The following is a 14,149-nucleotide window of genomic DNA, read 5'->3' as shown; positions in this document are numbered from 1 at the left end:
TGTTTACCAGTAAAAATCTAAACAGAAGAAAAAATGTAAAGTCCAAATTGAAAATGCATCTCATTGGCAAAAACAACAACAACAACAAAACACACACACACACACACACACACCTGCGCGCACATACACACGTGGTCCTGGTAAACACGTCCCCAAAGATGGCAATATCCTTATAAACACATATATACACTGCCGTTCAAAATTAAGACTTTTTAAATATGTATCTTATGCTCACCAAGGCTGCATTTATTTGATTAAAAAAAAAGAAAACAGTAATATTGTGAAATATTGTTGAAATTTAAAATAACTGTTTTGTAATTAAATATTATATATATTCTGAATATATATTTTGAATATAAGCCATCACAGGAATAAATTACATGCAATTAAAAAAAGCAATATTTCACAATATTACGGTTGTTTTATCTTTAATAAAAAAATACAGCCTTGGTGAGCATAAGATACATATTTTAAAAACAAACAAACAAACAAACAAAAAACTAATAATGATAAATTATGTAAAATAAATATGATATAGTCACTGAAAACAAGTCTTAACTTTATGCTATTATGTTAACTTATGCTGCTTCTCAAGAAAATTCATCTTTATTTAATAATGTTTGGATGTATTTATTGGGAATATATTGCAGTGCATATTGTTGATTTGGTAATTGTAATATAAAATAATATATGTTAAATATTATCCAGCAAATAGAATAGAATAGAATAGAATAGAATAGAATAGAATAGAATAGAATAGAATAGAATAGAATAGAATAGAACAGAATAATCATACTTTGATATTATACAAGAATGATATCCATATTCAGGTGCGCTGGAAGCACGCTGTGTCTCGGTGAGTACAGGTGGGCATGTAACGAAGGCAGAAAGTCTTGTCATCTTGATTTTTAAATATGAAATCTCACTTAAGTTCTCCAGAGGGGAACATGCTTCACCCATTCTCTACTACAGCAGAAGAGAGAGAGAGAGACAGAGAGAGCAAGATAAATTTATGCCGCCACCAGTGCTGAGCATATGCTGGAATAATTAGGGGGGAAAAATCTTGCGCTTATGCAAACTTCCAATTGCCAAAAAAATAATCTGTCTCAAACAAAGGAAAGACCCCTATGGTGCTGGGGTCTATGGTTTCTGTCATACCTATTCCTGTGGGGTTTCACATGACAAAATGCAGAAAGTTGTTTTGTCCCTCTTCCTGTCATGTTACACCCCTTAACCGGAGTATTCCCCCCCCCTCTCTCTCTCTCTCCTCTCATCCTCTCTCTCTCTCTGTCTCTCTCTCTCTCTGTCTCTCATGTTGTCTTGCTGTCTGTGCTGTCAGCCCATAGCCTGGCACCTGCTCTCATGTTCCTAATTAGTCTCATTTAATTAATTATATTCTGCTGCACATCTCCTTATCTTCCTCTCGGTTCAGTTTTTTTTTTTCCATTTACATTAGGCTGAGAAATGAGCTGCTCAGCTTTGTCTAATGAATTTAAAGAAATGTTGCCCTTTTAACACCACTTAAAATAGTATGAATTCTAGCGGCTATGGTTACTTTTCGACTGTAACCCTCTGATGCATGAAATATTAAAACACATGTGAATAAAGTATCTTAATGTTTCTTTCTTTGAAACAATATCGACAATACAATATTATTGCATTGATTGCACAATGTATTTTTCAAATATTGTTTATTTTAAATAGAATTATGGGTCATAATCTATAAATACATTTTATTTTGCGCTGGACAAAATATATAATTTTGAGAGTTTTCTGTCCAATGCAAAATTAAACAAGCATGTATCAAAGGGTTAATAATTAATGCTAAGCCATGCGTCTTGTTTTCTTGTTTGCCAAGCGTGAGCTTTGTGCTAAATGTTTCTCTCAGTAAAAATCAATAAATATTATAGCAATGAATGACATGCAGATTGAATTATGTAATTTAGCCCACATCTATAGAGTACATACCATATTGTTTTATACTTTTAGGCCTTTTTATATGGTGTCTTCCAAATTTCCCATGCCAGTTTATTTGTTCGTCCATTTACCAGTCACTTAAAGTCAATCTGATATGCGCCCTCCGTCAGCAATCCCCACGCTCAAGGCCTCAGTGCTTCGCATTTAGTTACTGACACACTCATCCACCGGCTCTTTACCTTACCTAAGAAAACAAGTCAACTTTAAACACGGCAAGTGAGCCGCAGTCAGGAGCGCACTTCAGCAAAGACAGTTTACCTAAGCACCTTCTTTCTTCTCGGTTAGTTTCTCTATTTCATTTGTCAGATTCACTCAGCTTGCATGCCTCTGTTGTCTATCAGGTTTACTGAAGGTGTGATAAATAGCGTTTTTTTCTTCAGCGGAGTGGACTGTAGAGGAGCCAGAATTCAACTGGGCCTAATGTGCTGACTTGAGACTCAGATTGGAGAGGCCGTGGGTGATCACTCATCATTTGATCTGCGATAAGGAATTTTGGTTAAGTTCCAGTGAAGTTAGAGTTCAGACTGATCTCAACATCAGACTCTCTGCGATGAGAACTCTGCTGGGAAAAGCAATTTCTCAAATTACTGTGTTAAACTCATAAATGACTCGATCCCGTGCTGTTGTTTTCCTGATAATCTCTATGTAGCCGACTATAATAACGTCTTCTGCATATGGTGAAGATAAACCATAAGACGGTCTCGTGTGGTGCTTCCATATTGGACACCTGCAATAAATAGACTCCACTGTCTGGCAGATCAGTCCTCAATCTTTTCATCTAAGAAACGGCTATGGAAGACCATCCAAGGTACCTGGGCTTTCATTCTGGCGGTGGAAAAAGCCTCAAATTTCACTTCCTGCTGGTTGAGATGGGGTGTTCCACAGATGCCTGAGTCCCAGCGCCTTCGGCTAGAGAAAGGGCCCCATCAATAATTCAGCCTCTGATCAGACTTTCCACAATGGGGAAGAACAAACTTTTGGCTTGACGGCAACCACGTCACACTGATAGTATTTCCCATGCTTAGATAGCTTTGCATTGACCATATGGACATCATAATTACCAATGGGACGAGGCAACAGTTTCTTGATCACCAGGCCAAAAATCACACAACAACCTTAATTAGTTTGGGCTGCTTCAGAGCCCATCCTGGACTAATATGGTGCTGTAATGATGTTTTCTGATAGGCAAGATACCATAGGTACTAATTAATTCTAATCCAATTTTGGAAATGGGCACAGCGAAAAAGAAAATGTGAGAGGAGATATTTCAGCTGGATTGTCAAGCTGTGATCTACTTTGAATTTTGTTTATGGATTTAGCATTTTATCTGTGATTTGACAGTCAGTTTGCCATTTAGCTGTTTCTTTCAGTCCTACAGTATATATGAATAACTAAATGCGATATTTGAAATTTTCTACCAATTATAAGCTGTACTTTGTTTACTGTTCTTGAAGTGCTTACTTTAGGTATACAGTATAGGATATACCCATTCCAGGGCTTCAGACTGTGGTTATAATGATCACCAAAGCGACAAAAAATAAAAAAATTGTTAAATCATTTAAAATCTAGTCACAATTGGTGTCAGTCAGTAAAACTTTTAAGTGTTTATATCAGATATCATGTAGTTTGAGTGAGCACCAGTGTTTTCTACATGTAAATGTGAACGCAGGTGGGATGTTTTGATTCGCAAACAATTTACTCTTATGATCGTGTTCTTTTTTTAATGAGTCAGTCAGATTTGCAAAACAGCTTCAGTTGTGCTGAAGTTAACGGTTTGAGTCAGAATCACTCAGTAAGTGAATCGTTCACTCCCTAACTATATGTCAGATTTGAAATGAGTTTTGTTGTAGGATATTCATAAATTGCATTCTATAAACTTTCAAATATTTAACAAAAAATATTATCAGTTATTGGTCCAGCTTTGAGGTTGACTCGACTTTAAGGGACAGTTTGTTTGGGTGACATGTCATGATTGTTTGTTTTTCACAAAGGCAAAAATATTCTTACAAAAAAGATTAATATTTATGGCACAATTGGGATCACTTTAGAGCATCAGATTTGAACTAATTTAATAAATAAATCTGGAATACGCACAAATATCCCCTCCACGGACACACTGAAGCTCGAGTGACCATTGGCTAGTTTTTTATTTTACTCGCTAGATTTTTTAAATGGAATGCAAGAACAATGCAAATGAAAAAATCCGACATAAATATTATATAAGTATAAACTATAAATTTCAAACTATATTAAAGTAAACAGTCTGTAAGAACAAATCAAACTACAAGCAATAGCACAAATAAACGCAATTGAACAAATATGCAAATTAAATAAACTGTGCTTTTCATTTTTTTCAGGTAGATCTAACAGTAGTTAGATACAGATTAGGTATAGAAATTGAATAAATTAATCAAATGTAGAATAACACTGCATAGTCTTCACTGTATAAACTAAATATAGCTGAATCCTTATTAAAGTTACTAAAGTTATTCAGTCAAAAGCATTGTAATTTGTTGCACAGACAGCAGCAGGAATATTAGGCTGCTGTCACTTTAAAATATAATGCACAGATCCAATATAATACTGTTACAAATGCGTTTTATTTCACATGTGTGAGAGAAAGCGACCAAGCATTGGCTAATTAAAGACATTTTTGTCACCTCTCGTGAAATGTGGTCGCATATGCGAGTGATTTACTCGCATTGTAGAGGGTTGCAGTTTACTATGTGTTAAACAGATAACCACAAGGTGCATATATTGTAAATAGCCACTAATTTTCAACTTTTTGATTATGACAGCCCCTCTGCTTCCATGACCTCATGGAATATTGAAGGCCTCATGGAACACTTTTTTCGTCCATTGTTTCATGAATACTGCATATTCAGACATACTTCTCATTTGACTTGCTGCTTTTCACATACTATATATAGTAAAGAAGTGTGCATACCGCCATGTGAATATTTCCTGCTGTTTACCAGAGCTGTAATTAATCACGAAAATTGAAACAATCAACATGCATCCACCATAAAGACGTTTTCAGTCCATATGGAAGTGGCTGTACATATATAACGAATCAGAGGCTATTTTCCAATAAAAGAGTTATTTATAGTATTCGAAACGATGGGGTGGGATTCTATTCTATTAACCTGAGTGCAGTGTTAAAGGATCTGTTTATGGAGAGGAAATGACAAGAAATGGGGTTGACAGGCCTGGAGTGAGACAGTTAAATGCCCCTCGCTGCTTTGGATAATTAATAAATAAAACACCAGGGGAGCCCTGCCATGCCTTTCTCTATGACAGGGGCTGTCTCCAGTGCGCTAAAGCATTAAATGACCAATTTCTGTCAGACTAACTTCCACCATGCACTCTCTCTTTCTTTCTCCCTCTCTCACTTGCTCTTTTTCTCCCTTCTCTCCGTGGCTTCCTCCTCCGGCTCTCTCTCTCTTCTCCAAAGTAAGCTACTTTGCTCTCTTTGCACTGAGTTTTTCAGCGACTGATGGCTCTAGTTCATTTCTGCTGAATTAATTGGTCCCTGAATGAATTCTGTTGACAGGGCAATTCATCATGTGTTTGGCCTGACAGTGACTGGGTGTTGGGGAGGGGGTGGTGGTATAGAGAGGAACACTGAGCCAGGGGGAGGCTGGGGTTAGGAGGGACGATGGGGGTTGGTGCTTCTTCACTTTCTCTCCTTTTTCTGTCTTTCTCTGTCTCTGTCTTGCTCTCTTTCTCTACTCAGACTCTTAACGGGCGAGATGAGCCTCGGTGTGGAGTCTTGAGGACTGTAAAGGGGGGGGATTGTGTGTTGTTTTACCCTCTGTCTCGAACATTAAGGGTGCCCTGGGGTTGCAAACACACAAACCCCTTAGGTAGGGTTTTTGTCGGCTTTCAGAAGATATCCACTTGATTGGATGGTCGGGTCAAAGGAAAACTCTGCACTAGGCGCTCTGTTTTCTCATCTCCTTACAGGCTAGGTGACATAATCGCGTGGAGAAGCAGATTGCGGTAGTGCTTAATTACATAATATGGCACACAATGGCCATTAGAAGCGATCGTTTAGCTGTTGAAAGAAAATGAGATTTGGCTGCCGATGGAAGTGGCCAGATTTGGAGGCAGAGGGTCTCCGATCAGATGGGCTTCTGTAAGATTCCTGTGCTAATAATACAACTAATAGAACCACCCCGTTGTTTGGTGCAAAGGCCGAACCTGGTAGCTCTCAGCGCCACCCACACGTCGCTTTTTACAAAGCTAAATCAATCAGTGCTTGCTCATTAGGACGCTCACCAACTTATGTAACCGTCTCTTGGATGAGCTCACACAGCTTGGGTAAAAATGACCTCATAATCACAGCTCAGCCATCAAGACAGCGTCTGAGCACCAAAGCCACTGTGCTTGCAACAGAGATGATGCTGGGAATTGTTTTATTTCGTTCCCATTATTGCCACAGTAAAGAAATCCAGTGTTAAATACATATTGAAAGGTTAGGTTAATTAAAAGTTGGATATATAGTACATACCTGCTACATCCAGTCAAAGTCCCTTTCAAGGAAAGTCTGTTCTTTATTTGCAATGCCACAGGCAGCTATTTCGGGAATCCAAGACCAAGTCCTATCTACTTGAATGGGGGAATCCTGAAATCTCAAAAAGTCACATTATTTAAATTCATTTCAAATCAGCAACAATAACTTATATGAACTGTCCCATAAATTGTGTTTCTTATGTTTGAATAGCATTTGAAAAGCTTATATTTCAAGCTAGAGCCGTCAGTGCTTATGTGCTAAGCATGCTGACTGTTTTTATTGCAACTAACGGTACAATACACTCATGTCAAGTCAATAAATAGCAAATCTCAACTGTTAAAAAATGTAACTATATTAACACCCATCTATGAAGCTGGATATACAAGTATGTCCAACTATATCCTCATACATACTCACATAGGGTGATATATACTATAGCATATCTCAACTGCTTGATTGCTTGTATTGCAAATGTAAAATATATTATCACCCAGCTCTAATCTGCTAAATGTGACTATAAAGCATATTAAGATATTGCTTGTATATTGTACAAATTGTAATCAGTTACTGATTCCAAATTACATGACAGAAATTGTAGTTAGGAAAGTAAATTAATTTTCGGTAATATATTCTGGCTAGTTTGTGATACTTTTGACCAAACTCATTTATTACATTTATTTGAATAGCATAATCTTGTACTATATTGATATAAAAATACAAAGAGGAAGAAAATATATTAACGACATGAAGTGCATTAAGTATTACATTAGTCAGGGTTTCCCAGACTGGGGTTCATGATAGACCTGCAGGGGTTTGTGAGTTTAATGAAAAGCTATTAATTAAATCATTAAAAAAAAATAAAAAATAAAAAATGAAAACAATTAAGATAAAGTATTTCCATTCATCAGGGAACCGTGAACTTCATTTCTATTATTATTATTGACTTATTATTGACATATTTATTAACTTAAACTATAAGGGCTTACTTCAAGTAAATATATTAGGGTAAAAAAATTCAGCTGAGAAAAAGTTGGGGAATCTCTACATTGCATGTAAATATGAAATGATGTGAATGTGTACATTTTAAAGAGTTGGAAATACAAAAGCCTTCCAAAGACAGTAATACATGGTTAAATAACTTTAAATAATAATTGTGTTCATCAGGAGCTGATTAGATATGCAATGTTCTTAAAAGAGTAAAATTATTTCTGTAAAACTAGTGATCAAATGCCATGTGGGTCTCAGTTTTCAGTGATAGTCACATGACTAGTGGCTGGTCTGTGTGTGCAATTCTACCTGGAATACCTTCTGAACATATTTAAGCAGTAGGCTTTTATTAACAATTATACAGATATGGTACAAGGCTCTTATGACAAGATGCACAACCATCCAGAAGACACTCACAGATGTTTCAGATATAGGAACAGGGCATGTAAAAAGAAGTAAAAAACTAAAATACAGGCAAATCATGTAAGTCCTAGACATCAGATCTTTGGTGTAACTTATATGCAAGTTTTTTAAAATTATTATTTATTTTAACGGCAAAAGATTTGCAGCCAGTTTTTCCATCAGGTGAATCTGAAATCTGGAGAAATTACTGGCAGCCCAAAGTATTTTGTTTTTTCATGCTCCGGTTCATTGCGGGCCTGTGTTCATATCATAGATATTTTAATTTACACACCCTGTTCTTAAGTAGCATGAAAAATCAGTTCTTGTCATCTCACAAACTACACTTGTCTTGATGATATACAGTACCTAAGAAATACTCCATTCCCAGACATCATAGAAAATTTCATAATTAGCAGTGTCCCTAATGAGGTGTATTTGATTGACAGCCCCAGGTTGGCCTTTCCCCTCCCCAGCATCAAATATGACAGCAGTGATGATGACGAGCACATAGACGGCTGACAGGACTTAACAGCGAGTGCTGTCCAGTGCAACTCCTCTGGTGCTCCTTCTCTCTCCAGTGTGACACCCCATGACAGATGATGCCGTTTTCTCCCCATTCAAGCCTCAGATAACATCCGACATTTTCCCATTTCTTATGAATAATGTGTCTACAAATCTTTATTGTTTGTAGGAAATTTACATAGAACTACATGGACACATTTTCCGTGCGATTACCAATGTGACTAATGCTTGATGAGATGCAGGCGATGTCACGCCGGCCTGTTTCTTGGAAAACGTGTATGTTTCTATGTCAGTGATCAGGTTATTCTTGTAAAACCAGTGCAATACAGTCGTACTGCAGTTCTGGGGTTGTCAGATAATTGGAATAGTGCTTACACTTGCGTTTCTGTAGCATACGTAGAGTTAGGACTGAGAGTTGCAAAATTTACTGAGTTGAAGTTCATAATACTGTGAGAATGTGTTAAAGGTTTAAAAAAAAAAAAAAAATCTTATAATTTCACAAGTTCCCAAAAAATTGCACAGTATCATTAATAATGCATTAAAATTAATTAAAGTATTGTAAACATTCAGAATCTATAAACTGCAAGGTCATTTTCACTTTACAAAAATAGTTCACATAACATTGAAATTCATTTGAGAATGAGACTGCATTTGTTTGTATAGTTGTCTCCAGTAGTACTGAGCTCGGGCCCCTCATAGTGTTTGAGGAGCCGAGAGGATGACAGGTGCTTTTTGTAATGCCTTGCTGATGAGAGCCAATCAGCTGATTCCATTCTGCTGCTCTCCCCCATCCCCACCCCACCCCCCCCCATCTCCCCTGTTGTCATCTGGCATGCTAAAGTAAAGATGAGCCTGATTGACAGATGCATCCGGGTTCACAGTTTATTGGTTCCAGCAAAAGAAGCAGATATGCCAATTTAGACAGGGGAGTGACAAAAAAGTTTCCATCTAAATGGAATAATTTTACCACTGGGAATTCTCAGCTGGGGGAAGAACAGAGGCAGGCCTTTTTCGTTATTTTAACAAGGGCTGAATGACAAACATATACGACAGTAAGAGGCTGACAGAACAGCAGCTTTTGATGCTTCACAGGGGAGCCATGAAATAAACAATAGGCAGAAAAATTGAATTACAGCAGGGTAGGATTGTCTGCTCGAGCTGGAGAAGAGCTGCTGCAGGCACCAGTCAGCTGCGGAGGGAACCCAATGCATCATTAAATAGTCCACACTCTGTTTTACACCCTCACTGTGACGACTGCTCTCTGCTTCCGTTCCTCCACGCTTCCTTTTACTTGCTTATACTTTCACTCTCGCTAAGACTCTCTTTGCTCTCATTCTTCTTCGCTTGAACTTCTTTTATGTTTGCATCTCACTGTCTCTTTCAGCCTTAAACGTCCTCTTGTGTCCCTTTTGCAATGGCATAAAAGGCCATATTGATTTTTGGTTTGTTATTAGATATGAATATGAAGGAATATATATGTATGTGTGTGTGTGTGTGTGTGCATGCGTGCGTGTGTGTGTGTGTGTGTTTTATAACAAATTTTTGGTTTGTTATTCGATATGAATATGAAGGAATATATATATGTGTGTGTGTGTGTGTGTGTGTGTGTGTATATATATATATATATATATATATATATATATATATATATATATATATATATATATATATATATATACATATATATATATATATATATATATGCACACACACACAAAATATGTAAATATATACGTGTGTGTGTGTGTGTGCATGTTAATTTTAATTAAAAGAATTTATTGTGTACAATATTTTTAAACCAGTAAATACATATATCAGGATATTTTAAACTACTGTTTTAAAAATAGGTATAATTTATACACATGTATAATTTCATATTGCAATTTATAAATAATACACAGTTAAAATCAACATATATATACAAACACCACATATTTTATATATATGGTCCGTAAAATGTTTGATTATTTAATCTTTATCTTTTAGCCTGACTTGTTTAAAAACACTCAGTATACATTTATTTACTAGACACTAACAGATGCTATATTTTCATAACTAGCATTTATTCAAACGGAATGTCTCACAGTTTGGAGTATCCTTGAACTCTGAATGACTCTTTCATGGAAGGGTTAATAATCACCACTACTGTCACAGGCTGACATACAAAAAATTTATTTCTCATATGCACAAAAAAAAAAAAGAGAGAGAACTGGACAGAGGTGGAATAAAGTGATGGCTAAGGCCATGTCGCTTTTTGTTACATATTTTCATCAGAAACTCTTTTTATGCTTGCAACAAATTTTGTTTGTAGTACATATTTTGCATTATTTTAATGAAAGGAGAACCATCTCCCCTTCCTGCTGCTGTGGGCTTGTTTTAAAAAGAAGAATTATGTCAAGAACATGTTTCCAAAAGCCACAAACAAATGTGGATTGCAGTGAGTGAGTTAGAATATCTCCATTCTATGCGGGACTGTAGTTTAACTTTATAGTTGAAATGATTTTTTTTTAAAAAAGGAAGACCCAAATAATACTTTTTGTATTGTGTGAAATAGAACTTGTGGTTGCTCTGTGTGTACATTTATGTACAGTTGTATTTGTTATTGTTTTTTTTTGTTTTTCCTTTGCATGCTATGAATTTTGAATCATCTGGTCTTGCAGCAAAATAACTTTAACTTAATATTTGCGACAAAAAAGCTTCAGAATTCTGAAGTCTTGTGTTTAACTCTATCTTGACTTGTACAGGAAGGTTCAAAGTACAAAAACAATCCACAAAACTATGCATGTGAAATGTATTTGTTCATTTCTACAGGCTTATCCTCTATACAGGATTTAGGGATCATTTAAAATGAAAGGTAAAATTGAACGCAGTAATAAAGGAGAATACAGAATACCATTTTACTTGATTTGCATAGAGACTTAAACAGTATGAACAAGTTAAGTAAATGTGAACCGAAACAAAACATACAAACAGCCGCACATGTGGTGATAGCATCTGAAACCCGCCGAACGACGCAGGTCGGGTTTCAAACTTTTTGTTGTGCGTCTCTGCAAAGCACAACACATTGAAGACACAAATGTAATGTCAATCTTTTTTTTTTCTTTTCTTTCAATTGTCATATCTACAAATGGAATCAGTAAATTAGTACGATACTGCAATGGTGAAATGTAGATGATCTTATATACATAGAAGAATTGTTTTCACATTATACACAAATCATTCTACAAAGCAGCAGTTTGTTGCAAATGACATACCTTTAAGTAACAGAATTCACCTTTTCTGTGTACATTGCTGTGGGCCTAAGATGGATCTTGTCCTTTTTGTTCAACATTACCACATACAATCAGTTTTGACTACTATTAAAACATAATACTGTTTTATTGACAGATACAGCAAATAAAATATTAAATATCAAACTAAGTCTTTGGCAAACGTGGTATAAAGTACATTCACTTTACATTTCCAGGAGCGTATGTATGGACCCTTTCCATTTCTATCCTCGGTTAACATTTGGTGAAACGTTTGTTCGACCACACAGAGGGCTTACATGCATGTCTACCTCTCAGGACCATAGCCAAACTATAAAAAATGAAATTAAAAAAGCTGTAAGGCATTTGTTGAACTTCTTGTACAATTGACTGCTAATGATTACTTTGGTACTGAGCCAGTCAGAGTCGTTCTGTCTCAGTTACACGTTACAAAAATGGTTCTTTAAGTTTAAGGAATCGTTAATGATCCACACGGAAGGACAAAAAAAAAGCCATATACTAGTTTTGTAATATATAGCAAGTGTTTTTTTGTTTGTTTTTTGTCCAGTGTTGCTGTTTTTTTGTCAATTGGAGTAGACCTTTTTGCTTATATATAATCTGGCAAACTTACGAAGATAATTGCAATTCATTTGTACTTATAAATCCAGTAATGCAAAATAGTGCAAACGAGAAAAGAGCGGCACCGATCATGATGAAAAAATGGAATATCCTGAAAAGGTATGACACACACAAATGCACACACGCACACAAACCATCAGCTAAACCAAAACAATAATTTAATATATGGTTTTCTTTTCAGGTCATTTACAGCAACAGTTAACTTCTTCAGTGTCTGACCTGTTTTTATCTTTTTTTAATCTGTTTTCTTTACCCCGTTTTGATTGTGTATCACAGAAAATGTTAAATCAAGTTGGTAATTTCATACCACGAGTCAGAGATGGCTTCTAAGACTGTTACACTTGTCTGTTTGACAGAAAATGGAGCAATTCCGCAGTTTTCTGCTCAGCTGTGAGAGGTAAGACACTAGTGAAATGGTGTAGGACATGGGCAAATTACTTTAAAGGCCTCAGGCAACCTTGTGTGTGTGATCTGTTAGTGATACTAAATACAGTATGTAAAGGAATGTATTGATTGATTTAAAGAGAGAACAAAACAAAAAAAACAACAACACATCAATTGTTACTTCGTATTTCTTCACACGGTTCGTCTTGTTTTATATCTTGTATAATATATATATTTTTGTAGAATCTTTCAAAGTCTTTCAGGAAATAGTTCAGTCATTGTTCAGCGATTTAGAGAATGAGAGCCTTAGTGTTGATGTTGCGTGGGGGTGAGGGGTGGGGGGTATAGTCGATGTCTGGGGGGGGGGGGGGGGGCCCGCTGTTGCTTGACCCTCCTAATCCGATCTCGGCCCCATGAAACTGAAGACCGCGTAGCCATCTTCAATCCCTCTGACCTTAGCGCCATTCAGACTGGTACGATATGGAGGCTGCGGCCATGGTCCTGCAGTTTGATTGGGTTGCCATGGTAACTAGTGGCGGTCATAGGCAGTGGCAGCAGTGGGAGGGGCGGAGCCCCGGGATGCGGCACTATAATAATAAGGGGAACCTGGAAGTTAACAGAAGAGCGGAGCGTTTGAAACCACAGCAAGAGCAACACTTACGCCCACTCCCAATGATTTTGCTTATGTAAAACACAATCAAACTATTCTATTACGTTCTGAAACCTCGACACGCACAAAAACACTTGCGAAGGGCTTATGCACGTCTTAATTTAGAGATGCAGTGTGTTATGACCTTGCTAATCAAAAAGAGAAATAAAACTGTAGCTAGTTTAGTAAAGCTGTATGCAAATAATGTCATTGTAAAATGTGATTATATTAATCCCACTTTAAAGCGACTAATCCCATAAGGGATAAGCAAAAAGGGTTAATACTCACTTAATAACGCGGGGTTGCTGAACCGCCAAGCTTCATTGTAAGTTGTGTACTGCGGGTGAGAGTAGGGGTTTCCTGAAAAGTCGCTTCCTAAAATCAAACACAAAATGACAGGTTAGCACTAAAGAAAATGGTGTATCTTAAAGCATATTCAGTAGAAGTTAAGCTCAGCAGTCAGAATTTGTGGTATAATGCCCTCTTTTATCGCTGAGGAATTTATATTGAAAGTAAATGGTGCCAATTTATGGAAAAATTTAAACGCATTTTATAATTTCTAGTGCTGTCAAATCGATTAATCGCAATTAATCGCATCTAACTCAAAAGGTTTTGTTTATATAATATATGTGTGCGTGCGTGTCTCTCTCTGTGTGTGTGTGTGTGTGTGTGTGTATATATATATATATATATATATATATATATATACAATATATATATATATATATATATATATATATATATATAGACACATACATACACCCATGTATGCATTAGTATGTGTGTATGTGTATATTATATAAGCAAAAACTTTTATGTTGGATG

At 36.3% G+C, this 14,149-nt stretch overlaps 1 protein-coding gene across 7 annotated transcripts in view; it reads right to left on the bottom strand.

Annotated features, from left to right (window-relative positions):
• Positions 1 to 11,287: 11,287 nt before the first annotated feature.
• Positions 11,288 to 14,149, bottom strand: part of pax2a (paired box 2a) — a 29,252-nt gene continuing 26,390 nt past the window's right edge. For 4 of the 7 annotated variants that reach the window (XM_084092307.1, XM_084092304.1, XM_084092305.1 and 1 more), the window contains 2 exons: positions 13,613 to 13,699; positions 11,288 to 13,262 (listed from right to left, as the gene is read on the bottom strand). In XM_084092307.1, the coding sequence (XP_083948433.1) occupies positions 13,141 to 13,262; positions 13,613 to 13,699 (209 nt within the window). In that variant the 3' untranslated portion in view covers positions 11,288 to 13,140. Of the gene's footprint in view, positions 13,282 to 13,612; positions 13,700 to 14,149 lie in introns of all 7 variants that reach the window. The other 3 variants (XM_084092306.1, XM_084092308.1, XM_084092310.1) reach the window with 1 other exon arrangement.

The sequence above is a fragment of the Abramis brama genome (assembly GCF_963993115.1).
Source record: "Abramis brama genome assembly, chromosome: 19".
Classification (NCBI taxonomy): Eukaryota; Metazoa; Chordata; class Actinopteri; order Cypriniformes; family Leuciscidae; genus Abramis; species Abramis brama.
Note: the sequence above shows the minus strand (reverse complement) of the source record. Positions and strands in the feature narration are given on the sequence as shown.